We start from the raw sequence: 27,282 nt of genomic DNA on the forward strand, positions 1-27,282 counted from the left end.
CCCGGGCCACGTCGCTGCCGCCGCCATTTTGCCGGGGAGGAGCGCCCAAGGTTTGGCTGACTGACGGTCACCGCTTTGCTTTCTCTCATTCCCTCTCTCCTGCCTCTCGCTCAGACGCTCGGCCACCATGAACATCTTTCGGCTGACCGGCGACTTCTCGCACTTGGTGGCCATCATCATCCTGCTGCTGAAGATATGGAAGACCCGATCGTGCGCCGGTGAGCTCGGCGGGTAACGGGGAAGGGGGCGGTAGCAGCGCCGAAGCTGCAGAGGGCTTACCTTCGTGGGGTTTTCATGTAGCAAATCCCGGGGAGTGGACGCCGGCCGGTCGGCGGCCCACGGTAGGCCCGGTTGCCTTTGCGATGCCCCTGGGTCCTCCCTTCCACCGCTTTATGTCTGTCTCCAGGTGTTGGCCGCATCTGGTCGCTGTCCCGTCCGTGGCTACTGTGCTGACCTTTTGGACCCTGCTCCCTGACCAGCCCTGCGGTCACTCACACCATCTCTCTCTAACCCCTGCTGACATCACGGTTGGATTTCGCTTTGCAACGATCACGCTAAATAATAGTTTCATGTTCCTTGCAAGTTAGCAAGAATAACCATGGATGTCCTAAAGGATGCTTTCGTCCAATTCGTAGTGCATTTGTAGCTCAAATAGGGAATGACTAATGATAATTGATCGTTCGAAAGGCTTTTATTTTATTGAATCATGACTTTCTAACTGCACTTCAGTGTATTCCTCGGGTCCCCCCCCCCCCATGCCATTGTGGAGCCGTCAGTTTGGTTTGATGGTCATGCTCTGACGTGGCAGACGCTTTAGGTATAGTCAGGGAGTTGTCTTCTCTGCAAAGGATGCGCTTCGAATGAGAATGTTAGTTAACTTTAGGTGTTTGGTTTAACAATCTGTTGGTTCCGATATTGTGAGGAAAATGCAACAGCTTTGTTTGCCCTTTGTTTCTCCACCGTTTCTTGAACGCATGCGTGTAAGTTGCACTCAGTAAAATTCACTTTGCTGAAATTTATTTATTAAAAAAGATACACAATGTATTTTAAGTGTTTGAGCGCTCCCGCAAATTCAGCCAAACCTTGCTGCTCGTTGCACTTCTGCCCTTCCAAGTTAAAATGGGGAACAGTCCAGTAAAAATTCTGATAAATTGTCCATGTACAAACCGAAGCTATTGTAGTCCCCAAATCCAGATATTGAAAAACTTCCCTAAGTGTATTTTGAGGGTTTGCCCTTGAGTGTCTTCCCTTTTCCCTTGTGAAGAGCTTGGTTGGGCCCCTCCAAGTACTATTGGAGTTGGATTTACAGTAACTGGCAATGCAGTAAGCTGCCTATTCAGAAGCAGCCTTGTCCATTAGCATAATGATTTGTGGGGTTATTTGTAGCAAAAGTCTTCAGTAATGGGGGGGATTTGGTAAATTGACCAAATGTCTGATCACCAATTCACAATGTATTCATTCGATCCCATGAATCACAGAATACTGTTTCTTGTACAATCTCTCATTGATAAAGAAAATACTTTTCTCTGAATTAACTCTGCTTACATTATATACCTTTCTTGTCTCTTATCTCCTGTAATTGGACTTTGTCATTGACAAAAGGTTGTTTGTCAAAGGAACTCAGTAGGCCAGGCAGCAGTCAATGTTTTGGGCTGAGACCCTTCATCCGCACTGGGAAAGAAGAGGGTGGTAGAAGCCAGAAGTTGGTGGGGGGTGGGGAGAAGGGAAGGAGTACAACTGGCAGGTGATGGGTGAAACCAGGAAGGGGTGGATTGGGAGAGGGAATGATGTGAGAAGCTGGGAGGTGACAGGTGGAAAAGGTAAAGGGCTGAAGGGGAATCCTGATAGGACAATGCACCATGGGAGAAGGGGAAGGAGGAGGGAGGCGATGGGCAGCTGAAAGGGGAATCAGAAGGGGAGGAGTGAATTTACTGGAAGTTAGATAAATTGATATTTAAGATCCCTTAGTCAAAGATTTTCAAAGGTATAGCTTGGTGTGTGTACATGTGTAGTTTTGTAGTGGCAGTGCCTTTTGTTTTTGGACATGTAACTTAAATAAACATTTGAAGTGATTTACCTGTGATACTGACTGATTAAGATTTCAGTCACAACAGAAATAACAGTCTAATTGTTGAAGTGACAATGAAAGAAGTTTTGTTAGTTGTAGTGGTTGGGTGTGTTGCAAAAACTTCAAAATAGCTTCTACGTTTAACCTCTAAACTCTGATTTTTTTTTTCTAGTGTTAGCCTTCCCTCATAGCAAATACTTGCCTGTTAGGCTGTCTTTAGCTTGTTTTCCCCACTGATTTTATGTACTTGAGAAAGCCTTGGTGTGGTCTGTGAAGGCTAACCAACTCTCATCCCTAAATTAAGTGCAGTGTATCTGCTTTGTTCACAACACATGGAAGGGTATAACAACTGCTGGAAATACACAGCCAATCATGCAGCTTGTGTGACGAGACGATTCTGATGAAAGGTCATTGACATGAACTGTTATGTTACTTTCACTTTTATTTCAGCTACCAACTGTTGTATAAAGCATTCGGCCAAGCAGATGGTTATCCCCCAGGTTACCTCTCCGTATTAGGTTATGTGAACTCTGCCATAAGCGCACCTGTGATGAGCTGTACTGCAGTTTGAAAGTACTGCCAGCACTTTATCAGTGACCTCCAGCATTTACTTAAGAATGATGCTATAAAATCTTAATAGCTGCCACGTGAAGAGGTGGTTTCCTGTTCCTCCTTGAAGGTGGAGTTTTTATCAATGTTTTCACTGTATATTAAAGTGTCAATAGGAAAATGTTTGGTGAAAGCAATACTTCAACTGTAAAATGATCCCATTTGTAATGTAAAGCATGTGAAAAGTTGAGTCAGTCATTTTCATTTCATTGTAGTTCTACAGTGCTGCTTAAAACTTATCTGCTCAGATTTTACACACAATGCTATCATTATCTACCTGTGCTATCCTTCAAGATGAACAGATGCCACACACCAGTGTAGTTGCTGCTCCTGTAAACGTGTACTTTCTGTGCAGCTGACTGCTTTACCCAACATTGTGCAAGGTATAGCTAGCCATCAGGTTAAATTCTTCCGGGTGTGTTCTTTGAACAACTTACTTGCATGGGAGGAATTTCTTCAAATATCTTTCAACTCTGTCACAGCCTATCCTGAATTTGGGACTAAAAAACTTAGAGCAATTGTCTTTTCTTAAATATCACAATTATAGTTCAGATTCACAAAGGATAAAAATTAATTGTATTATCTGTCACACATCCATCAAAACATACAGTGAAATGTGTTGTTTTATGTCAACAACCAATACTGTGTGAGTATCATGCTGGGGACACCTGCAAGTTTCGTTGCACTTCCAGCACCAACATAGCATGCCTGCAACTTACTAACCCTAACCTGTACACCTTTGGGATGTGGGAGGAAACCGGAGCACCCAGAGGAAACCCATACAGTCACAGGGAGGTTGTGCAATCTACTTGTGTCAGCAGGAATTGAACCCAGGTTAGTGATCGCTGTGCGCTAACTGCTACCCCGCCATGCCGCCCAATTGGCATTGGGATCAAAACTCCTCATAGGTGTTAATCTTGACCCTCCATTACCAAATGTATATTTATTCATTCCTGAGCTACAATAAAAGGTGCTTGCTTTTAACCAAGGGGTATTTTCAGCTTTGGAATTACATTGTTTGAGATTGTGAGTCCTAAGTTACTGATTTCCTCAAGGGTTTCCTAAAATTCAGTCATTTGATGTCTTTGTCCCTCAGAGACCACCATCTTTCTCTGCCCCAGTTTAAAGCTGCCAGTGTTGTAGCTCACATACAGCGCATGCACACACACACACAAATTGTCTGTACTATGTTAAGTGGCTAGAATTGTACTTTTTCCCCATAATCGGAAAATCTTTTAGCTCTACAAGAATTATTATCATGTATCTGTTGTTTCCAAACCATCTGGTGTAATGTAAACAGAGGAAACTTCATTTGATAGACTTCTTTATTAGAGTCAATGTTGGACCTTGGGAAAAGCAGGTGGAGCAGCTTCCTGCTACGTACACTGAAGTTTTTGATGACGAGGCCCTTTGCAAGGAAGCCTAAGTGATTCCACCCAGGTCTACAAGGTGTGGTGCACAATGTTGACTTAATGTTGCTGTGCAACATCATTTGTGGGGGAAATTCCTCCCCTTGCTCCCACTCCACTCCTACACACAAACATGCTTTAGCTCCAAATTAATGTCTGATGTGAGAAGGTGAACTCTTCTGGTAGGTGTTTCAAACAGAGATCATTGGGTCCAGAGAATAGGTTAAGTCACTTGAAAATTTTTAGCAGTTTATTGTAGTTCTGGAAAACTCTGTCCTGGTTAGGGAGAGTGCATCATTAAAATGTGTCGGTGATGTGATATGCCATTGAAAGAATATTAAAAGTAATAGGTCACAATGTAATGGGTTGCCACATTAGTGCGATAGTTAGCTTGGGGTGTTGGAGTTCGAAGTTTAATTTTGGTGTCCTCTAAGAAATTTATATATCCTTCCTGTGAGTGCATAGGTTTCCTACAAGTGTTCCAATTTCCTCCCACAGTCCAAAGACCTAGTTAGTAGGGTAATTATAAATTAACTTGTAAATTGTAACCATTGCAGATTGTCCTGGGGTTAAATCGGTGGGTTGCTGGGTGGGTGGTGCGGCTCATTGGGCCGGAAGGGCCTGCTCCTCACTGTGTCTCTAAATAGGTAAATAAAACATGGCCCTCAAGAATGGTCGGGCTTGCAGGAGGATTGTAGTTGGTTAAATGGTTCAGGCTCACTATCTTGCCTGTTAGTGGCCAAGATAATCCATCTCACTTCATAGATCAGTGCATAGTGTCTAGACTGATAGTGAAGCATAAAACTGAGGGAATGATGTGCTATTGGATATGGCACTCTTGGAATGAGTTACACAGGGGGTCCTAACCTAGGATCCCCAGGCTCCTTGCATAATAGTATTGGTCCAAGGCTTAAAAGTTGGGAACCCCCACAGAGTGAATCAGTTCTGTGGTTATTTCAGAGTTAAGTTCTCATGTGTCAGTTAACTTCATTCAATGCAACAGATTCTTCCATTGTACCATTATTTCTCTTGTAGACCTGGATTTTTCTTACATTTTTCTTACATTCCAATAGCACCTCAATGATTCTGAAATACCTTGTAATATCATTGCGTAGTGAAGTGTGCTTTGTGAATGGTTTCTTTAGTGTTAGTAAATGTGACAGTTCTTTAATTGGAGAGATTGGTCATCATCTGTTTAAAGTGGTCACTTAAACCCAAAACCCCTACTGGGACATAGGCTGACGACAGCAGCTCGCCAGAGTCCTCTATCCTGGGCCAGTTTTTCAGCCTGTACCCAGGTGTGCCGTATCTTCCTCTCCCAGGGATGAGGTCCTCGGAGCTTCTGTTGTGCTAGGTGCTTATGGGCTAGCCCCATGCCCAACCTTCCTCCTCTGGGCCGCCAGCCTTGGCTGAGTTGGTTAAGATGGTCGTGGAGGTTGATGATTCTCTGGTGTATTTCGACATTTGCACTTTTCTACAATGAGTGGTTTCCTGTGTTGACAAAATGTCTCCTGAATTTAGCTTGTTTTGAGGGTGATGTGACATTAAATTGTCATGAATTTAGCTTGTTTTGAGGATGTGATATTAACTTGTCATGAATTGGCTCATTTTGAGGGTGATGTTATATTAACTTGTCATAAATTTAGCTCATTTTGTGGGTGATAGGACATTAGCTTGTCAGCTTACATTAGATTTCCCTTTCCTAATCTCATGGCTGAGAAGCTAATTGAATAACCCCCTGAAATATACAAGAATCTGTGTGCAGCTTGGTGATTGGGTGCAGTTAATGCCTTTGTGCTGTGTCTGCCTCCCTGTGCTTCCATCGCCTGCTATGGTCGCATCTTTTCAGTTTTTGCGTTATTGATTCAATGGGGCATACACCTTTGCAGAAGAGACTCAGATTCATTATTCAGAACACTTCTGAAGTGTGGAAATCTGATCTTCCTGGGAGATCTTTGCCACGTATATTCCGATTGCATACTTGTGCTCTTTCTGGAATACTGTGGCAGTGTGCCAACTTCCTGTAGCAGAAGTTGCAATGGTAAATCACTCTGTATGTCAGGGATGGGAAAGTTCCAGCTAATTGTATTCACCTTTTAATAGATAAAAAATGTATTTAAGTATTTTGCAGTACTTTAAAATTAAACTTGCCACTTGAAAAAGTTGAATACTTTATGTTTGAATGTTAAAGGATACAGGCATTAGTCTGTGATGTTTTGACAGCTGGTAATTTCGCTGTATGACAGGATCAGCTGTCATAGTATTTTTAAGGATGGCTCTTAAAGTGAGAGGGCTCTGTGCTTTTCAAGGAACCTGTCAGTCGGGAACTGCATTCCAAGTTGTTGATGCAGAATGGCTGAATGGGGTCTTCCCATAGACTGGAAGTTCTGCATCGTTGGTCTAGCCACACATTAGAATGCCATGAAATCTGTATAAACCATAGTTTAATTTATTAGCTTTTAAATCTTTAACATACCTTGCAGAGTGTTAAATCAAAGAATAACAGATCTTGTAATCCCTGAACCTGAATGCTCAGATTACACAGTGCTGAAAATACTTAGACCTGTAGGCAGTTCAGTTTGGAATTTTTGGGAGCTGGGCAAAATGGAGCTGTCTTTGGTAGCTCTTTAGAGATCTGCTCGGGTCTCCAACCACGTCAATCTAAACCCACCAGGACCAGGCACTTACTTTTCTTTATTACCTGACGTGACCTACACAGTTGGGCTCTGACTGCCGTGTTTTACAGTGAAGCCAGTATGTTGAGAGGTGGGAATCTCTTCCTGCACTGGCTGTTGGCAGTGAAGATTCTGAATCTAAAACATTGGTATATTGTCCCCACGCCCATTGGAAGAGCTCTTCAAGGGATTTTCATTTTCAAGCACTGGACCCGTTGCTCTGCAGGTTGTGGCTCTTCAAGTACACAACCAGGCAGGTTTATTTCCACTGTTCTTTTATTGATTTCCTTTTCCCCTACTGTCTTTGTCAGGCTGTTTGAGCACATCTCCCTATAGTCATTCTACAAATTATTTTAAAACTATACATACCCCTTGAGTCCATTCATTCTTTCATCAATGGTTTTATGAGTATGCCCACAAGAATATTAATTTCAATTTTGTATATGGTAGCATATGTACTTTCAGACATATTTAAGGTGGGGCAGCACCACTAGTGAAGAGGCTTGTCGTGTCCATTCCGAGGTAGCTCACTCACCTTTACTCCCCACTGGACACTGGTTCCAAGTGGCTGTTGGCACCCTGGTATAGCCATTTCAACAGGCAGCCTAAACCAGGTGAGGGTAGCTGGCAGCCTTGTACCCTAGTGAGATGGGGACAGGGCTGTCTAAGCCATCTACAGTAAGATCCAAAGGCTAGGAAGATCGTACTGCAACGTTCCGTGGAAAGCGAAGGACATGACAAGGTACAGAAGATGTAGTGATTATCCACTGCAACCATGGAAGACCCCAGTTTGAGATGCTTGTTTGTACCACTTGACCCAGACTTCTGAGGTCGAGAAAGTGGAACTGCTCCAGTGCAATGCCTTTTCCACTCTAAAAACCATCCCCCTTAGGTTTTTCTGTCATCATTGGACACAATGGGACTTTGAACTTTGGGTTTTGACCCTATGTCCAAGGGAAAATGATGACAATGAAACTGCAGATACTAGCATCTGGAGGAACTCAGTGGATCACAGAGCATAAGTGCCAATAGGTGTGTTGGGTCAAGGCTCTTCATTTGGAAATTGTTCAAATGAGAAGTCTTGACTCCAAACATTGACTCTGTTTCCCTCCATAGATGCTACCCAATTCGGAAACTCTTGTGTTTAACATTTACATTTCCACAACTTTCTTTGTTCTGATGAAGTAACCCCCAGTGTTTCCAGTCTTTCATTCTATAGCTACAATTTTCCAATCCGAGCAACAATTTCATGAATTTCCACCACACGATCTTGTGTAGTTGCAGCTTTTCTACAGTGCTTGCTATCTTATTTGTGCTATATGGGATCTTGTCAAAAATCTGAGTACACGATCCTCAGCCCTCCTTGTTACCGCCTCAAAGAATTCAGTCATATTTGCCAACCATGTCTTTCCCTTAACAGATGCATGCTACATTGTCCTTTCTAATGAATGCCTATATCGTATCTTAGTGAATTTGAATAATTTGCCAACTACACATGTATAAGGATTCATTGCTGTTTTAGTAACAGTTTTGTTTTGTCAGTCAGGATTGTTAGCCCTAAGCTGAACCCCTGAAGTTGCAGGACCAGTAACCACCCTTAGTCTGGCCTCTACGCTTTGACATCTTTGGCATGGGTGACCCAATCAGAGCCAAGGCACAAGGTCATGACTGTAGCCAACGTAATTGTAAGAAAGTTTGTGAATCCTTTGCAATTACCTGATTTTCTGCATTAATTACTCATAAAATGTGGTCTGATATTCATTAAGTCACAATAATAGACAAACACAATTTGCCTGAACTAATGACACACAAGCAATTGTACTACTTGTCAATACTGAGTACACCATTTAAACAATCACACTCTATGTTCACCATGCCTCCATCAGAACTACTTTCAGAGGATCTTAGAAGAAGAATTGTAGAGATGCATGAAGCTGGAAAAGACTACAAGAGCATTTCTAAACACCTGAGAGTTCGCCAGTCCACAGTAAGAGAAATTATCTATAAGTGGAGGAAATTCAGTACTGTTGCTACTCTCCTGAGGAGTCCAGCAAAGAACTCAAGTGCCTCCAAGATGGATTCTTAGAACAGCTTGTACTGGAGCCTACCAGGGAGAAGGCAATTCTAGATTTAGTGTTGTGCAATGAACTGGATTTGATCAGGGACCTCGAGGTAAAGGAACCATTAGGAGGTAGTGACCATAGTATGATATGTTTTAACCTACAATTTGAGAAGGAGAAGGGAAAATCGGATGTGTCAGTATTACAGTTGAACAAAGGGAACTATAGAGCTATGAGGGAGGAGCTGGCCAAAGTTCAATGGAACAATACCCTAGCAGGGAAGACAGTGGAACAAAAATGGTAGGTATTTCTGGGAATAATGCAGAAGGTGCAGGATTGGTTCATTCCAAAGAGGAAGAAAGATCCTAAGGGGAGTAAGGGGCGGCCGTGGCTGACGAGGGAAGTAAAGGGCAGTATAAAAATAAAAGAGAAGTATAACATAGCAAAGATGAGCGGGAAGCCAGAGGACTGGGAAGCTTTTAAAGAGCAACAGAAGATAACAAAAAAGGCAATACGCCAAGAAAAAAATGAGGTACGAAGGTAAACTAGCCAAGAATATAAAGGAGGATAGTAAAAGCTTCTTTAGGTATGTGAATAGCAAAAAAAATAGTTAAGACCAAAATTGGGCCATTGAAGACAGAAACGGGTGAATTTATTATGGGGAACAAGGAAATGGCAGATGAGTTGAACAAGTACTTTGGATCTGTCTTCACTAGGGAAGACACAAACAATCTCCCAGATGTAATAGTGGCCAAAAGAACTAGGGTAAAGGATGAACTGAAGGAAATTTATATTAGGCAAGAAACAGTGTTGGATAGACTGTTGAGTCTGAAGGCTGATAAGTCCCCGGGACCTGATGGTCTGCATCCCAGGGTACTTAAAGAGGTGGTTCCAGAAATCGTGGACGCATTGGTAATCATTTTCCAATGTTCTATAGATTCAGGAACAGTTCCTGCTGATTGGAGGGTGGCTAATGTTGTCCCACTTTTCAAGAAAGGAGGGAGAGAGAAAACAGGGAATTATATACCGGTTAGCCTGACGTCAGTGGTGGGAAAGATGCTGGAGTCAATTATAAAAGAGGAAATTACGACACATTTGGATAGCAGTAGAAGGATCAGTCCGAGTCAGCATGGATTTATGAAGGGAAAATCATGCTTGACTAATCTTCTGGAGTTTTTTGAGGATGTAACTATGAAAATGGACAAGGGAGAGCCAGTGGATGTAGTGTACTGGACTTCCAGAAAGCTTTTGATAAAGTCCCACATAGGAGATTAGTGGGCAAAATTAGGGCAAATGGTATTGGGGGCAGAGTACTGGCATGGATTGAAAATTGGCTGGCTGACAGGAAACAAAGAGTAGCGATTAACGGGCCCCTTTTGGAATGGCAGGCTGTGATCAGTGGGGTACCACAAGGTTCGGTGCTGGGACCACAGCTGTTTACAATATACATTAATGATTTAGATGAAGGGATTAAAAGTAACATTAGCAAATTTGCCGATGACACAAAGCTGGGTGGCAGTGTGAAATGTCAGGAGGATGTTATGAGAATGCAGGGTGACTTGGACAGGTTGGGTGAGTGGGCAAATGTATGGCAGATGCAGTTTAATGTGGATAAATGTGAGGTTATCTACTTTGGTGGCAAGAACAGGAAGGCAGATTACTATCTAAATGGAGTCAAGTTAGGAAAAGGGGAAGTACAACGAGATCTAGGTGTTCTTGTACATCAGTCAATGAAAGCAAGCATGCAGGTACAGCAGGCAGTGAAGAAAGCTAATGGCATGCTGGCCTTTATAACAAGAGGAATTGAGTATAAGAGTAAAGAGGTCCTTCTGCAGTTGTACAGGGCCCTGGTGAGACCACACCTGGAGTATTGTGTGTAGTTTTGGTCTCCAAATTTGAGGAAGGACATCCTTGCTATTGAGGGAGTGCAGCGTAGATTCACAAGGTTAATTCCCGGAATGGCGGGACTGTCATATGTTGAAAGATTGGAGCGACTGGGCTTGTATACACTGGAATTTAGAAGGATGAGAGGGGATCTGATTGAAACATAAGATTATTAAGGGATTGTACACACTGGAGGCAGGAAGCATGTTCCCGCTGATGGGTGAGTCCAGAACTAGAGGCCACAGTTTAAGAATAAGGGGTAGGCCATTTAGAACAGAGATGCGGAAAAACTTTTTCGCCCAGAGGGTGGTGGATATGTGGAATGCTCTGCCCCAGAAGGCAGTGGAGGCCAAGTCTCTGAATGCATTCAAGAGAGAGATAGAGCTCTTATAGATAGTGGGGTCAAGGGATATAGGGAGAGGGCAGGAACGGGGTACTGATTGTGTATGATCAGCCATGATCACAGTGAATGGCGGTGCTGGCTAGAAGGGCCAAATGGCCTACTCCTGCACCTATTGTCTGTTGCGCAACATTCAATGCTGAAGGAGGTGTAAATGAACACACAGGGAGCAGCAGTGTTCTGTGGGCAGGTGAGACTAAAGTTGAACTTTTTGTTTGGCAGAAATGTATTTGGATGGAAAAGGGCACTGCACACCAACACCAAAACCTCATTCCGATTGGGAAGCATGGTGGTAGCATCGTTGTCTGGGACTGCCTTGCTGCTCTTGGCCTGGAGAGCTTGCAATCGTTGAGGAATTCACTGTTCCAAGACATTTTACAGGAGAATGTCTGGATAGTAGGCCGTCACCTGAAGCTTAATAGAAGTCGGATGATACAACAAGACAATGATCTGAAACAAGGGAGTAAATAACATAATGCTTTTTTTTTAAAAAAAAGAAAATTCATTTTTTAGAATGGCCAAGTTAGAGTCCAGACCTTAACCCAATTAAAATACTGTGGTATGACATGAAGAGGGCTGTTCCTGCAAGAAATATTGATGAACTGAAACAGTTACAATATTGGAGTGATTTAAAATTCCTCTTCACCATTGTGCAAGTCTGATCAGCAGCTGCAGGAGACGTTTGGTGGAGGTTATTGCTGCTTAAGGAGGTTCAGCCAGTTATTAAATACAAGGGTTCACATACTATCTCCAGCCTGGACTGTGAATGGTTAAACAATGTGTTATTAGTTTGGGCAGATGGTGTTTGTCTGTTATTGTGACTTGGATTAAGATCAGACCATTTTTTGAGTAATTAATGCAGAAAAATAGTTAATTGCAAAGGGTTCACAAACTTTTTCTTGCAACTGTATTTTGGCTACAGTCAAGTTCTTAATTTTTTTGTGTGTAAATCTGTCCGTTTCACTGCTATTTTTAACAAGCTAGTATCAAAATGTATGTAACATTTGTCGGAGTACATCATATGTCTGATGTTAACAGCTATCTAATTTATGTAGTGATTGCCTGACAAATGTCTTGGCATTGCAATGTCCCATTCATACCTCCTAAAGTTAGACATTTTGTGCAAAGTACAAGTTTCTTGCGTTTTAGATTCTGGGTGTTCATAGGTTTATTAAATTTTTTGAATGTTTATTTTCCAGTTAGTTAACAGGTGCTGCTTAACTGCTTCTCAGACAAGTTGATGAATCTTTTGCCTACCTGGTAAAGCTTGAATAATCTTGGATTCATTTTAAGCTTGCATATTTTTTAAAACATGAGATTCTGCAGATGCTGGAAATCCAGAGAAATGCACACAGTGCTGGAGGAACTCAGCAGGACGGGCACATCTCTGGAGGGGGAGAAGCAGTCGAGGTTTTGAGTAGAGACCTTTCATCAGGATTGTTTAAAGCTTGTTTGTCACCAATACGAGCGATCGTCTTGGCTACATTTCCCTAGCTTTTGCATATTTTCCAGAGGTTGAGCTTAGGATTTACTTATCAGACATCCAAAGGCACTCGGTCTGGAATGGGGTAGCAGAATGGGAATGTAGGGAGGCAAAAGTGGCACTAGGACAATTGGGTGTGTGGAGAGATTTTAAACTTAACTGCTTTTGGGGGAGCATTTTAAATATGTATATTCTTGTAAAATAATTTAGAAAAGCTGCCCTTGTCTCCATTTGGTTTCCCACTCCCCAGCCCTCATGGTTTTGTATACCTTGTCCATATTCCAGTAACACAATTTTTCTACATACACTTGTACTATTTTAAACTCGAGTTATTGACTCATCAGTAACGATTGCTGGCTTATAAATGTATTGTCCTTTTTGTTGTGCTTACAGCAAAGAACTGGATAGTTATAAAATACTATAGGATAGAATCAGGCCCTTTGGCCCATCCAGTCTCTGTCGAACCATTTATACTGCTTTGTCTCATCGATCTGCACCAGGATCGTAGCCCTCCGTACCCATCCCGTCCAAACTTCTCTTAAATGTTGAAATTGAAATCACATTCACCACTTGTGCTGACAGTTCATTCCACACTCAACACCCTCTGAAGAAATTCCCCATGTTCCCTTTCACCCCTGCCCCATGACCTTTGGTTGTAGTCCCACCTAACCTCACAGGAAAACCCTTGCATTTACCCTAACTATACTCATAATTTTGTATACCTCTATCAAATCTCCCCTCGTGCTCTAGGGAATAAAGTTCTAACCTATTCAGTCTTATAACTCAACCCAGCAACATCCTTGTAAATTTTCTTTTTGTATATATCCTTTCATTTAGTTTTTTTGAGGGTGAGAATCATGGATGGCATGTTGATGTTTTGCACTGATCTTTCGATACCCACTTCAACTTTCAGTATCACTTTTAACCTGCCAACTGAGTCTGAAGCACTAAAACAGTGAATTGAAATTGCAAGTTGTCAGGTTGCTGAGCAACACCATGCCAATAATGCCAGGTCTTGCTTTTCAGCTTGTTGATATGCAGTGCACTTGCTTCAGTAGCGATTTTTAGAACCGTACTGGAGTGTGAAGAGTCATTCACTGTTAGGTGCAAATGCTCTGCTTCTCTCAAACTATTTATCCTGGTAAGTTTTCCATTGTGTATTGTGTTGAAACTAATCTGTAACATTTTCATTTTATCTTTGGTGTCTTGTGCCCTGAGCAGTAGATTGACTTGTGTTTCCGTGTGGTGTCTGCCCAAACCAGTCATCTTTGTTCTTGCCTGAATGCAAGCATACCTTTGGAACGGTTTGCAATCGGTAGGATTTTGTGTGTGCATGTGTTTCATCTGCATTGGCACCAATTCACTTCTAGTTAAATGAGGTGCACAGTTTGTCAGCTGGTTGTACGGAGATGGTCTACTGCTGATCTTACTAAGCTTGGCAGGTCAGGTCAGTGATATTTCAACCCACTACTTAGGCAGGTTTGCGTGATCGTCCACTGTGGCTTTAGTGCAAGGATTCCCAACCTTATGCCATGGTCCAATACCATTAAGCAAGGGTTCCGTGGACCCCAGATTGGGAACAGCTCCTTTAGTGGGTGGTAACCTCATGACCAGCATAAAAATGGATTGATCTCTGTTCAAATTAATATCAGAGAATGTATACAGTTTACAACTGAAATTCTTATTCTTTTCAGAATCCACAAAACAAAAAGAATAAATCACAGAAACATCAGAACTCCAAAGACCCTCCTTCCCCTACCCACGCAGAAGCATCGACCCTCCCCCTCCCCCCCACTACTTACACAAGAAACATCACAGAGCCCACTTCTCCCCCACAGTGACAGCAGGCAGCATGCGCTTTTGCCTTGAGGTTTCAGTCAGCGACATCGGCGAGGAACCGAGTCATCCACAGGGCCACACCCTGAAGAGGCATTTCTTCCAGGCTGCACCTGGAGATATCAAAACATCGGGCCGCATGCCAGTCTGCTCGTGTTTGAACTCCGACAGGACCCCAGCCACCTTCAAAAGAAAAGAGAGATGTGAGAAAAGAATAAGCTGTTTGTGGACAAACTGGAAGAAGTTGCCTGGGTCTGCAAAACCTTCTGGTGCCGTCTTTTCTAGAGAAAATGTCAACTCTGCTTTTCGATTAATCCGAAAGCAAAATAAAATGGCAATTCTGGGAATCTGATATAAATACAAACTAGTGCTAATACACAGCTGGTCACTTGTGGAATTGGAGACGCAATTACTTTGTTGTCCAGCATTTTGAATTTATTTCAGATTAATTTGTTGTTTTCCTTTTTGCGTACAGGTTTCCCCCATTATCCGAAGGTAGAGCGTTCCTGTGAAACCGTTTGTAAGCCAAGATGTCGTAAAGCAAAGAAGCAATTACCATTAATTTATATGGGAAATTTTTTTGAGCGTTCCCAGACCCAAAAAAAACCTACCAAATCAAACCAAATAACATATAAAACCTAAAATAATACTAACATATAGTAAAAGCAGGAATGATATGATAAATATACAGCCTATATAAAGTAGAAATATTGTATGTACGGTGTAGTTTCACTTATCAAAATCGGGAAGACAGCGAGCCAAAATGAATTTGGAGAAAAAAAATCAACATGTACAAGCATGTGCACACAACTGCCCGCACAAGGCTTCATGGTCATTGTAGTCTTTCTCGGGGTAAACACACGTATAAAGCGGGAGTCTTCTTTTCGTAAAAGCGAAAATCCTCTTTGGTTAGCGAAAACAGGTACTAATGTAGGTCTTTCGTAACAGCGAGCTGTCGTAAACTGAACGTTCGAAAAACGGGGGCCACCTGTATGTGTTGAATGTTTCCACAGATTGGTGCAGTGCAAGGTACTATGAAGTTTCAACAGATGTAGAGCAGAGCACGGTTATTAACATTGCAATATGTTGCAGAAACAAAAACTGGAGGATTGGATTTTCATAATCCCATGGAAATTCCACAACATTTCTATAGAATTAAGGTCAGGCCTTTTGACTCAGCCATTCCAAAACATGAAATTTCTTCTGTTTAACCATTCTTCGGTAGACTGACTAGTGTGGTTAGGGTAGTTGTCTTGCTGCCTGACCCACTTCTCTTGAACTTCAATTCATGGGCGGATACCCTGACATTTTCCTGTAGAATTTGCAGGTACAATTTAGAATTCATAGTTCCACCAATGATGGCAAACTGAGGCAGAAAAGCAGGCCCAAGCCACGACACTTCCACCATGTTTCACAGATGGGATGAGGTTCTTGTGCTGGAATGCAGTGTTTGCTTTTTGCTGAACATAACACTTCTTATTTAAACCAAAAAGTTCTTAAAAATGCATTGTCCTTTCTGATGCGGTTACAACAAATTTCTGGATAAAGTTATAAAATACTGTAGAACAGATCAGACCCTTCGGCCCTTTTAGTCTCTGTCGAACCATTTAAACTGCTTGATCTCATTGACCTGCACTGGGTCCGTAGCCCTCTGTACCCATCCCGTCCATGGTACCTGTCCCAACTTCTCTTAAATGTTGAAAATGAAATCAAATTCACCACTTCTTCTGACATCTCATTCCACACTTTCACCACCCTGTGGACCCATCCCGTCCATGGTACCTGTCCCAACTTCTCTTAAATGTTGAAAATGAAATCAAATTCACCACTTCTTCTGACATCTCATTCCACACTTTCACCACCCTGTGGACCCATCCCGTCCATGGTACCTGTCCCAACTTCTCTTAAATGTTGAAAATGAAATCAAATTCACCACTTCTTCTGACATCTCATTCCACACTTTCACCACCCTGTGGACCCATCCGTCCACAGAAGATTTTTCCAGTAGCCTTCTGGTTTATCCATGTGGTCTTTAGTAAACTTTAGACTGACAGCAACATTTGTTTTGGAGAGTAGTGGGTTTCTCCTTGCAGTCCTGCCACGCAAACCATTGTTGTTCAGTGTTTGCCTAGTAGTAGACTGATGAACACTGTCATTAGCCAATGCAAGAGAGGCCTGTAGCTCCTTAGATGTTACCCTGAGGTTCTGAGTGATCTCCTGGGATATTACACGCCCTGTTCTTGGAATGATTTTTGTTGGTTGACCACTCCTGGGGGAAAGTAACAACGGTGCTGAATTTCCTCTATTTGTACACCATCTGCCTGATTGACCACTCCTGGGGGAAAGTAACAACGGTGCTGAATTTCCTGTATTTGTACACCATCTGCCTGATTGACCACTCCTGATTGACCACTCCTGGGGGAAAGTAACAACGGTGCTGAATTTCCTCTATTTGTACACCATCTGCCTGATTGCGTACAAGCTCTTTAGAGATGATTTTGTGTCCTTTTCCAGCCTGGTGAGCATCAACTTTTTTTTTTGAGGTCCTCAGAAATCTCCTTTGATCGAGGCATGGTACACTTCCAAAAACCTTTAAATATCCGACTTTGATAGTGAAGACCCAGGTTTATGTTCTATAAATAGGGCAGGGCCTCACACATTCACACCCGATTGTCATCCCATTGATTGAAATGTCTAACTCTAAATTCCCCTTTAAATGAACTGATAATACTGGAGTTTCACATTTTTTCCAACAAATACTTGTAATATTGGATCATTTTTCTCAGTAAACAAATGAACAAGTATAATGTTATTGTGTTTTAATTACCGTAGATGCCAGATTATAAGCCGCTACTTTTTCCCCACGCTTTGAACAGCTTTGAACACTGCGGCCTTTACTACGGTGCGGCTAATGCATGTTTTTTTTTCATGCCGCCAAAAACATTTTGCCTCGTAACAGTAGACCAATAAAATTGATGAGTAGTTCACAGAGGTCCAGTGAATTTGTACGATAAATCAAGCGCACTTTCACAATTGTACTCATCCTCATCAACATGGAAAACACTCGAAGAAAAGCATTGTGCTGCCTTTATGGCAGTTATTTAGTTTATAATATTTTCGCTTAGTAATTCATTTGTTAGTATTTTCTAGTTAAAGTTAGAAGTGTTTAAGTATATTTGTTTTCTGTACTACATCCCGGGATGCTATGACGTCACATCCGGTTTCGCCGCGTCTTGTGGGAAATACCGGTTTGCGATAAACGGAAAGGTGGGGGCGAGCGCATTAGACCCGCGCGAGAACGCTGCTTTTAAGTTAAAGGCGATCAATAACTTTTCCTGGTAGGCTGCAGTATATATTTTTTTTACCAGTCGTTAGGAGATATTGGAATGTTGTTCGTGCACTGTTCAGTAAAAAAGTATACGCAACGTAATTTGTGTGTTACCGATACGTATGTATATTTAAAAGTAGCCGTGTTACAGGCACGGTTCGAAAAAAAGCATTTGCAATATGTATTTGTTTATGTTACCATACGGATTTAATTAAAAGTTAAAAAATCCTCACGTGTAATATCTTTCTGTGTAAATATCTCATATTACAACGTGGGACACCTGCGGCTTAAAATCCGGTGCGGCTTGTACAAGTACAAAATTGATTTTCTTTCTAAAATTAGAGCCTGCGGCTTTTAATCAGGTGCGCTCTGTAGTACGGAATCTACAGTAGGTTCTCTTTATTTAGTTTTAGGTCTTGTGTAAGATCTGATCATATTTTAGGTCATTTATGCAGAATAGACAAAATTCTAAAGGGTTCACCTGGTACATTGTACTTTTACAATTATGTTAAATGGGATTAAATGGATCTTGGTTTTTATCTAGCAATTGCCATGGTATTGCTTTTCATATAAGCCGTTGTGACTAGATTAGCTAACAAGCCTGTCAACTCAATGGTGACTCTTAATGACAGTCACCATTAAGAATGATACAGTAATGCTACCTTAATGTTACATCATTAAAGGGTGGCACAGTAGTGTAGCAGCTTGTGTAACACCAAAGTCTCAGCAATTCAGGTTCAGTTTCCACTGTTTGTAAAGAGTTTGCGTGCTCTCCCCCATGACCCCCTCTGAGTGCTCCAGTTTCCTCCCAAATTCCAAAGGTGTGCAGGGTAGTTGCAGATACCGGAAGCATGGTAACACCTGTGGGCTGCCTCGGTGCCTTTCACTGCTTTGTTGTACATGTGACTAATCTAATCTTTTATCTTGCCATTTAAATAATGGTCAACAACATTGTGTGTGTGTTAAGTTAATTATTTAAGTAAAACTTGTAATGCCATTTGGATATTTTTGGAGTGTCCTGTTTAAAGTTGTTGTTTTCTCTCTCTTAGGAATCTCTGGGAAGAGTCAAATTCTGTTTGCCTTGGTCTTTGTCACTCGATACCTGGATCTGTTCACGGTTTTCATCTCTTTCTACAACACGTTCATGAAGGTAAATTTAAGATTGTGGCTGAAGAATTTCCTGGAACACTGAAGTGTGGTAGCACAGAGACCTTTTATAAAGTACCGTTCTTGTGCAGTCACAATGTGGAAAATTTCCTCTGACACTTCCTATCAAAAATGATAGGATAAGGTCAATACAACTATTTATTGCCCAGTATGTCTACTGTCACTCAGTGGCAGGTGTAAACAAAGTGACATTTGTTCACCAGCATACCACTCATTGGCCCATTTGGGTTTCACTTGCCACCAGCTCTCTTCAGTCTTAGCTCAAACATGGCTGCACAAAGTTCCCTCAAAGTTGCTGTGTAAGTTGAAAGGTGGATCATGAAGGCACATGTATGTTAGCTTTCATTAACCAGGAAATTGAGCTGAAGAGCCGTGAGGTAATATTATAGCTCCATAAAACTGTTTAGACCACACTTGGAATATTGTGTTCAGTTCTGCTCATCTCATTATATGAAGGATGTGGGAGCTTTAGAGGGTGCAGAGGACATTTACCAGGTTGCTGCCTGGATTAGAGAGCATGTCTTATGAGGATAGGTTGATCAAGCTAGGGTTTTTCTATTTAGAGCGAAGGAGGATGAGAGGTGATTGGATAGAAGTGTGTAAGATTGTAAGAGGCATTGATCGAGTGGACAGCCAGAGACTATTTCCCAAGGTGGAAGTGGCTAATGAGGGGGCATAATTTTAAAGTGATTGGAGGAAAGTATGGGGGGAGATGTCAGAGGTCATTTAGACGTTGTGGAGGGTGCTAGGGGTTCACAAGTGTATCACCCATTTTAAGAATCTTGTGTGCAATAGCATGTGGTTGTTAGATTTTTAAACTGGGTGATGAGGCTTGTGAAGAATTGATTCACTTTTAAAATAAAACAGATTTTGCCTTATTCTTCAACGCATATAAAATAAAAACTAGTGTGCAGAAACAATATTTCCGAGTAGACATGTACTTCAGTGGGTCAGGCAGTATCTATATAGAGCTGGGGTTTCCATCCTGGAGTCCACAGACCACTTGGTTCATGGTAGGTTTAAAAAAGGGTGGAAACCTCTGATAGAAGGAAATGAACAGTCAACTGCTTCAAGAGGTACATTTAATGTCAGCGAAATGTATACAATATACATCCTGAAATTCTTTTTCTTTGCAAGCATCCACGAAAACAGAGGAGTGCCCCAAAGAATGAATGCCAATTAAATGTTATAACCCCAAAGCCCCTCGCAGCTCCCCCCTTCCCTCACACAAGCAGCAACAAAGCAGCCCCCCCCTCTTCCCCCCCCCCCCCTGCCGAAAGCAACGGCACCCACCACTGAGCGTAGAAGTGTGCAGCAAATTATCAGTAAAGACACAGACTTGCAGTACCCCAAAGACTACTCGGGGTAGTCACCTGGTATTCGATATATCGACCATTCCCTAATAAGGGAAAGAGGTGTCCCCATTTCACAGCGAGAGGGGAGACATAACAAACAACTCGCTAATTTATGATGTTAAAAGTCTGTTATGTATCTCCTTCCAAGTTCTGTGCCCAAAGAACTGGGGGTCTCTGGGCACGCAGCCAGCTCACTGCTATCAATTTTCCGTATCCCACGACACACTAGTTTTCTGCGGCAACACTGACCTCAAGTCCGCCCGCCTTCAGAGGCACGAAATCCCAGAACCCTGAAGGTGTGCTGGTCTTCTAGGCTGTGTCCTTGGCATGTCAAATAGTGGCCAGTCGTGGGACCCTGAGAGCGGGTCCCATTTTCGCAAAGAACCAAGGTCAGGGTCTTCAAAAGAACCCTGAAAGGGGAAAAAAAATAGAAATAGAACTGTTTCCGAAGATGCAGGCTAAGGAGTTGTCGTTAGGTGCCATTTTCCTCCGAAGCTCCTCCACGTGCCTATTCCCCTGTGTAGATGTTGCCTGACTTGCTGAGTTTCCCTAGCACTTTGTAGTGCACGACAGTCGAAGCGATCAGTGCTTTGCCCACCTTAACCTTTGCCACCCATTCAGACACTATTGTTACATGGAAACACTGCTGTTTCTTCAATGTTTTTGGGTCCAGATCTGGAACTTTACCCAACAGTGGAAGCATCTTCAGGACTGCAGTCGTTCAAAGAAGATTTGCTGTTCCACCACTTTCACAATGTCTTCCAAGGATGTCCATGAAATGCAGGCCTTTCTAGTGGGTTCACAAACTGCAAAGAGAAAAAAAGGCTTTCCTCTTTACCTTACATACCTTGGGCCCTCCCTTCCCATTAAAGAACCAAGCCAATTGCTTCACAGGTGGTTATATTAAAATTTTTTCTAACATTCATGCCTATATTATATTTCTAGAGTTATTTTTAAGAGTTTGTGTGTGTAGGTAAGCTCTTATGAACACGTCTTGCTTGTCCTCGCAGGTATTTATTGCTCTGCTGAGCCATAGTGACTTTGTTTTCACAGGTCGTCTACATTGCTTGTTCATTTGCCACAGTGTATTTGATCTACTTCAAATTCAAGGCTACGTATGATGGAAACCATGATACGTTCCGGGTGGAATTTCTGGTTGTCCCTGTCGGTGGTTTGTCCTTCCTGGTCAATCATGACTTCTCTCCAATGGAGGTAAATTATTTCAGAATCGGGTTTAATTTCACTCTGTCATTAAAATTTGTTGTTTTGCAGCAGCAGTACAGTGCAATTTATTAAAAATTACTGTAAGTTACAATAAGACTTTTATAAAAATAGGTACGAGAGCAAATGGTGAGGGAGTGCCCATGGACCGTTCAGAAATCTGAGGGACGGAAAGAAGCTGGTCCTAAACTTAAACTCATATGATCTTGAAAAACTGTTTCTGAAGATGCTTTTGTTAACTTCCCAACTAAATTTGATTAAGTTGCTTAGCTGTGATATATCTCTGCTCAGCATGGGAGGTGGCTCAGAAAGATTTCCTGTATTAGTGTTCAGAGGAGGAATGATCCCAGGAATGAAGGGGTTAACATATGTTGGAGTCTGTTGTTTAAATCCAAGGTTCTTTTAGAAGTCAGGAACGAGGCATAAAACTTTGATTGTTTTATTAAGAGTTAATAGAAAAAAGGGGACCAGAAACTGAACAGTGATAGGGAGCCTTACTACTTGGAGAGAGGAGCCAAAGATAGTGCCTAGCATAAAGTGGCTACTTTTATACCCGAAAGATAAGGAAATTCCATAGATAATAAGCCAATTAGAAAACACTTATTCAATACTGCCTTAAAAACAATGACAAAATACTAGCCACTTAATGAAAGAACAAAGATGCGTTAGAATTAGAGTTAGTCCTGATGAAGTGTTTCGGCCCGAAACGTCAACAGTGTTTCTCCTTATAGATGCTGCCTGGCCTGCTGTGTTCCACCAGCATTGTGTGTGTGTGTTGCTTTAGAATTATACTTTGTTTAACCACTAGAGGTATGTATTCACTCACAGGTGAAGTGTCACTTCATCTGTGAGTCTATTGGGGTCATATATTGTGTTCAGTGCTCCCAGTGTGGCCTCTTGTGTATCATGAGACCTGACGTAGATTGGGAGACTGTTCCGCCAGAACAAGCGGGATCTCCCAGTGGCCACCCATTTTAATTCCACTTCCCACTTCGGGATAAGGCCACGCTTAGGTTGGAGGAACAGCGCCTTGTATTCCATTTGGATAGCCTCCAACCTGATGGCAAGAACATCAATTTCTCAACAGTAATGCTTCCCCCCCCCTCACCATTTCCCATCACTTTTTCCCCCTCTCATGTTATTTTTCCTTGCCCGCCCATCGTCTTCCTCTGGTGCTCCTCTTCTTCCCCCTCCCCCCCACCTTTTTTGTGTCTTTCTTCCATGGCCTTCTGTCTCTTTCACCAATCAACTTCCTAGCTCTTTGTTTCATCCCTCCCCCTCTGTTTCACCTATTGCCTAGTTCTTCTCTCTCCCTCCCCCTGCCTTTCAAATCTACTCCTCAGCTTTATCTCCAGCCTTGCCAAACGGTTTCAACCTGAAACATCGACTGTGCTTTTTTCCATAGATGCTGCCTGGCCTGCATTTTGCATGTGTTACTCTGTCCACTGTCGCCAAATGTATTCTAACTGCTATAAAGTTTGAATAAAGAATTGCCCCCTTTTTTTTTAAAGAGGAATTGATTGTTTGGCTATTTGGGTGCAAGTACTTCCCTGTCTGTCTTGTATCTCAACTCCTCAGCCTCCTGAATAATCCAGAGTTTCCAGCTGCAGCTCCCTAACATGGTCTGTCAAAAGCTGCAGCTGGGTGCAGTTCTTGCAGGTGTAGTCATCAGGGACATTGGAGGTTTCCCCGTCTTCCACATCCCACAAGAGCAGCCTTGCACTATCCTGCCTGGCAAACGTACTGCTCTAAATGTGCAATTAAGAATAAATAATCTACCTACAAAAAATCTACCTACAGCTACACCCCTCCTTGCAAAAGCCTCGAAGAGTTAAAGCCTCAACTCTCCACTCTTAACACTGGGCCACTCACACAATGGCCACTCCACTTAAAGCTAACTATGGTTCCCTAGGAAACAAATAATCTGCAGGCTTTACTGAAACTCTGCAAACTGTGACTTCATTTGATTGTTGGGGTAAAAGTGATTGAAGACAGCGTACGGAGTTTTGTACTGTCAAGAGTTACCGGGTTAATTACCTGAGCTGACTGCAGACTAAATTATCCTTGCCTGGACATTATCATAACCATTGCCACAACATCCACAAATCCCAGCACAAACCCGCTCCTCAACCACTCAGATACATTTGGGAAAGTGAGCCTATGACCCTGCTTGGGATGGTGACTATCATATACACTTTCATTTCAAAGTTCAAAGTAAAGTTATTATCAAACTACATATATGTCATCATATACTACCCTGAGATTCATGTTCTTGCAGGCATTCACAGAACTAAAACATACAGTGGATTCAATGGGAAAAACCACACACAGGCTGACAAGCAACCAATGTGCAAAAAAAAACCTCTGCAAATACAAAAAATTAATAAAAATATTACTTGAGGGCTCGAGTTGTAGAGCCCTTGAAAGTGATTCCATATTTGTGTTCAGTGTTGCAGTGAGTGCAGTTATCCACGCTGGTTCAGGACCCTGGTGGTTGTAGGGGTAATAACTGTTCCCAAACCTAGTGGTGTGATTCCTGAGGCCCCTGTACTTCCTTCCCGATGGAAGCAACGAGAAGAGCATGGCCTGGATGGTGAGGGTCCTTCGTGGATGCTGCTTACTTGTGTTGGCTGTATCATGGCCTGGTATGAAAACAATAATGCCTTTGAATGAAAAATCCTACAAAAGATAGTGGATTTGGCTCAGTACATCACAGGTAAAGTCCTCCCAGTCATTGACCACATCTATAGGAAACCCTCTCAGAGGAAAGCAGCGTTAATCATCAGAGATCCTCACCACCCAGGCCTGCTCCTTTCTCACTCTGCCATTATGTAGAAGGTACCAAAGCTCCAGGACTCTCACCACCAGGTTCAAGAACAGTTGCAACTCCACAATCGGGCTCTTGGACAAAAGGGATTACTACATTCACTTGCCCAGCCTTTGAATTGCTCCCACAATCAGTGATCTCACTTTAAGGCTTCTTTATCTTGTTATTTCATGTTCTGGTTATTTATTTGCATTTACACAGTTTGTTGTCTTCTGCACTCTGGCTTATCTTTCATTGATCCTGTTATAGTTACTATTCTATAGATTTGCTGAGTATGCCTGCAGAACTGTGAATCTCACGGTTGTATGTGGTGACATATGTAATCTGATAATATTTACTTTGTCCTTCTAGATGCACTCAATGGGGAGGATGTTTTTCTTGTGATGGACTAGGCTATATTCACTACTTTTGGAGATTTGAGGAGAGGTTTGTGTGCAGACACATTGAAAAACTCGTGGGGTTGTCATGTATTGCAGAATGGGATGTAAATAGACTGAATTGGTCCTGTGTTCTTTATTCTTAGGATTCAAGTGTGAAATTTAACTAAATCAAAGCAGTTCAAAATCATTTAATTAAAAAGGATTTAGCCTGAAGGAGGTCTGATCAAAGCTTTCTCTTGCAGATTTTGTGGACCTTCTCAATCTATCTGGAATCGGTTGCCATCCTGCCCCAGCTCTTCATGATCAGCAAGACCGGTGAAGCAGAAACCATCACGACCCATTACCTCTTCTTCCTTGGCATGTATCGTGCCCTGTACCTAATCAACTGGATCTGGCGCTATTACTTTGAGGGCTTCTTTGACCTCATTGCTATTGTGGCAGGCGTGGTTCAAACCATCCTCTACTGCGACTTCTTCTATTTGTATGTTACAAAAGGTGAGAACTGCTTTTTCTCCCCGCTAGCTGGGTGCAAGATGTCGGGGTGATGGTGGAGGCGGATACATTAGGAGTATTGAAGATGTTCTTAGATTGACACACAGATGAAGAAAAATGGAGGGCTATGTGGGTTTGATTGATTTTGGTATAGGTTAAATGTTTGGCACAATACTGTGGGCCGGAGGGCCTGCACTGTTCCATGTTCACACACGAAATGCTGCAGGAGCGCAGCAAGTATAGGGATGATGTCAGGGGTAAGTTTTGTTTTTACACAGTGGTGAGTGCAGGGAGTGTGCAGCCAGGACTGGTGGTAGAAGCAGATATGTTAGGGGCATTGAAGAAACGTTTAACTAGGCACATGAACAAATTCACATTGTGGGCTTGGGGATTATTTGAGGCAAGGTAGCTTTTAAGCTTCCAGTACACTCTAGAGTGTAAGAGAATGAGAGAAGATTGAGGGGTAAGATAGGATAAATTCAAGCAGGCTTTTTCCACTGAGGTTGGGTGAGACTACACCTAAAGATCATGGGTGAAGGGGAACCTGAAGGGAACTTCACTCAGAGGGTGGTGAGTGTGGAATGATCTGCCAGCAGAAGTGGTGGATGTACATTTTATTGCAACATTGAGAGAAGTTTGGATAAGTACATGGATGGATGGGTTATGGGGGGGTGTTGTGGTCTAGACACAGGTTGATCAGTCTGGTCAGAATTATACTTCACAGACTAGATGTGTTGAAGGGACTTTCAGTGCTGTGTTCTGTGACTCTGAACAATAAACCTTAGTCATTATAATGACTTTTTCTTTCTCTGTTTTCCTTTAGTTCTGAAAGGAAAGAAGCTGAGTTTACCAGCTTAAGTGCCAAAGATTATCAGAACTTCTGTTGTTGGTCGTCTCCACACAAAGGAAGCATTACCACAAAAATCAAGAGCGTAAGATGCCTAAAACAGAGAGCAGAGGCAATAACTGAGTAGTATTTGAAGTTAATGTCAGCAGCTGATCTGTCGTATAATGGACCACAGACTTCAGTTTTCTGTTTTATGCATCTTTGCCTTTTTTTATTACAATGTAAAAATATATTTTCTACAAAAATCTATGCTGAAAGGCTGAATTACTCATAGTGGTTTAAAACAATCTTGGAGGCTTGGATTGGAAATGCATCATGTGTTTCTGCCTGAGCTGTTTACGAGGATTAAGTGCAAATTGTTTGGAAGAAATTTGAACATGGCTGACCACGTTAATTTACTTGTAATGCAGTATCTGATGGAGAAAACTGGTCTGTGATTTTATTTTTCCAACCACTTACTGTATTTATTTGAATTTGCCAAATTCTTTTTGAAAGTTGTTGATTCTATTCCCAGCTGCCATCTTTCGCTTCTACCAACCATTCAAAACAAAAACACTATTTGTCTTAAAGGCTGTTGGTGAGATTTGGTGAGATTTCCTTTATTCTATCAGTGGTTAACCCACCTCCAGATAGAATGCACATGTTCACATGTGAATATAGAACCTGAATAAAGATTATCAAAACCTGACTACATTAGATGTGCATATTACTGATTGGAAAGTGGTTTGGACAATATAACGTTTTAAGTATTCAAGGGACCACGAGGCTTTGAGTTTGATCCTGGGTTTTTTATTTTGTTGAACAAATTGATAGAATCGCTGACCTCGACTACCACTCTTATTATTTTTGAAACATTGAGAGGTTTACCTTGTAGTTTTTTTTTACACACTGAGCTGTTGCATGATATCTTGTGATACTGCCCAATAAACATTTTATGGAAAAAAAAACCTTTCCTTGTGTTCTGACACATTTGTCTACTTTTTAGTGTAGCTGTCAAAGAAGGAAAATGTCTGCTTTAAGTTGGCAGCATTTGTCCAATGTAAACTTTTCCTATTCCTCTCCTGCCCTCACACCTTCACTGAAGTGTACTCTGTGAGGCTGCATACATTTGGGTCTCTCAAAGTATTAATTTTACATTCTCTCCTTATTCAAACTGTTGCTGATGTTGCAAAATGCCTTTAAAATGTAGTGACAAATTGTACACTTGAATCTATAAATAAAAGCCACAAAATACAATAAAA

At 42.0% G+C, this 27,282-nt stretch overlaps 1 protein-coding gene across 1 annotated transcript; it reads left to right on the forward strand.

Annotated features, from left to right (window-relative positions):
• On the forward strand, nt 1-27,282 carry kdelr2b (KDEL endoplasmic reticulum protein retention receptor 2b). Its single transcript, XM_073060146.1, has 5 exons — nt 1-218; nt 18,802-18,902; nt 21,328-21,486; nt 24,945-25,197; nt 26,018-27,282. Exons 1-5 carry the CDS (start codon nt 128-130, stop codon nt 26,050-26,052), a joined length of 639 nt encoding a protein of 212 aa, XP_072916247.1. The 5' UTR covers nt 1-127; the 3' UTR covers nt 26,053-27,282.

This window comes from Hemitrygon akajei, chromosome 11 (assembly GCF_048418815.1).
Source record: "Hemitrygon akajei chromosome 11, sHemAka1.3, whole genome shotgun sequence".
NCBI lineage: Eukaryota > Metazoa > Chordata > Chondrichthyes > Myliobatiformes > Dasyatidae > Hemitrygon > Hemitrygon akajei.

Excerpts from the sequence above, each read along its gene's own strand:
- kdelr2b (XM_073060146.1), top strand. The coding sequence starts at position 128 with ATGAACATCTTTCGGCTGACCGGCGACTTCTCGCACTTGGTGGCCATC. Across the intron at positions 18,903-21,327 it reads TCTACAACACGTTCATGAAG|GTCGTCTACATTGCTTGTTC; the intron begins GTAAATTTAAGA and ends TTGTTTTCACAG. Across the intron at positions 25,198-26,017 it reads CTATTTGTATGTTACAAAAG|TTCTGAAAGGAAAGAAGCTG; the intron begins GTGAGAACTGCT and ends GTTTTCCTTTAG.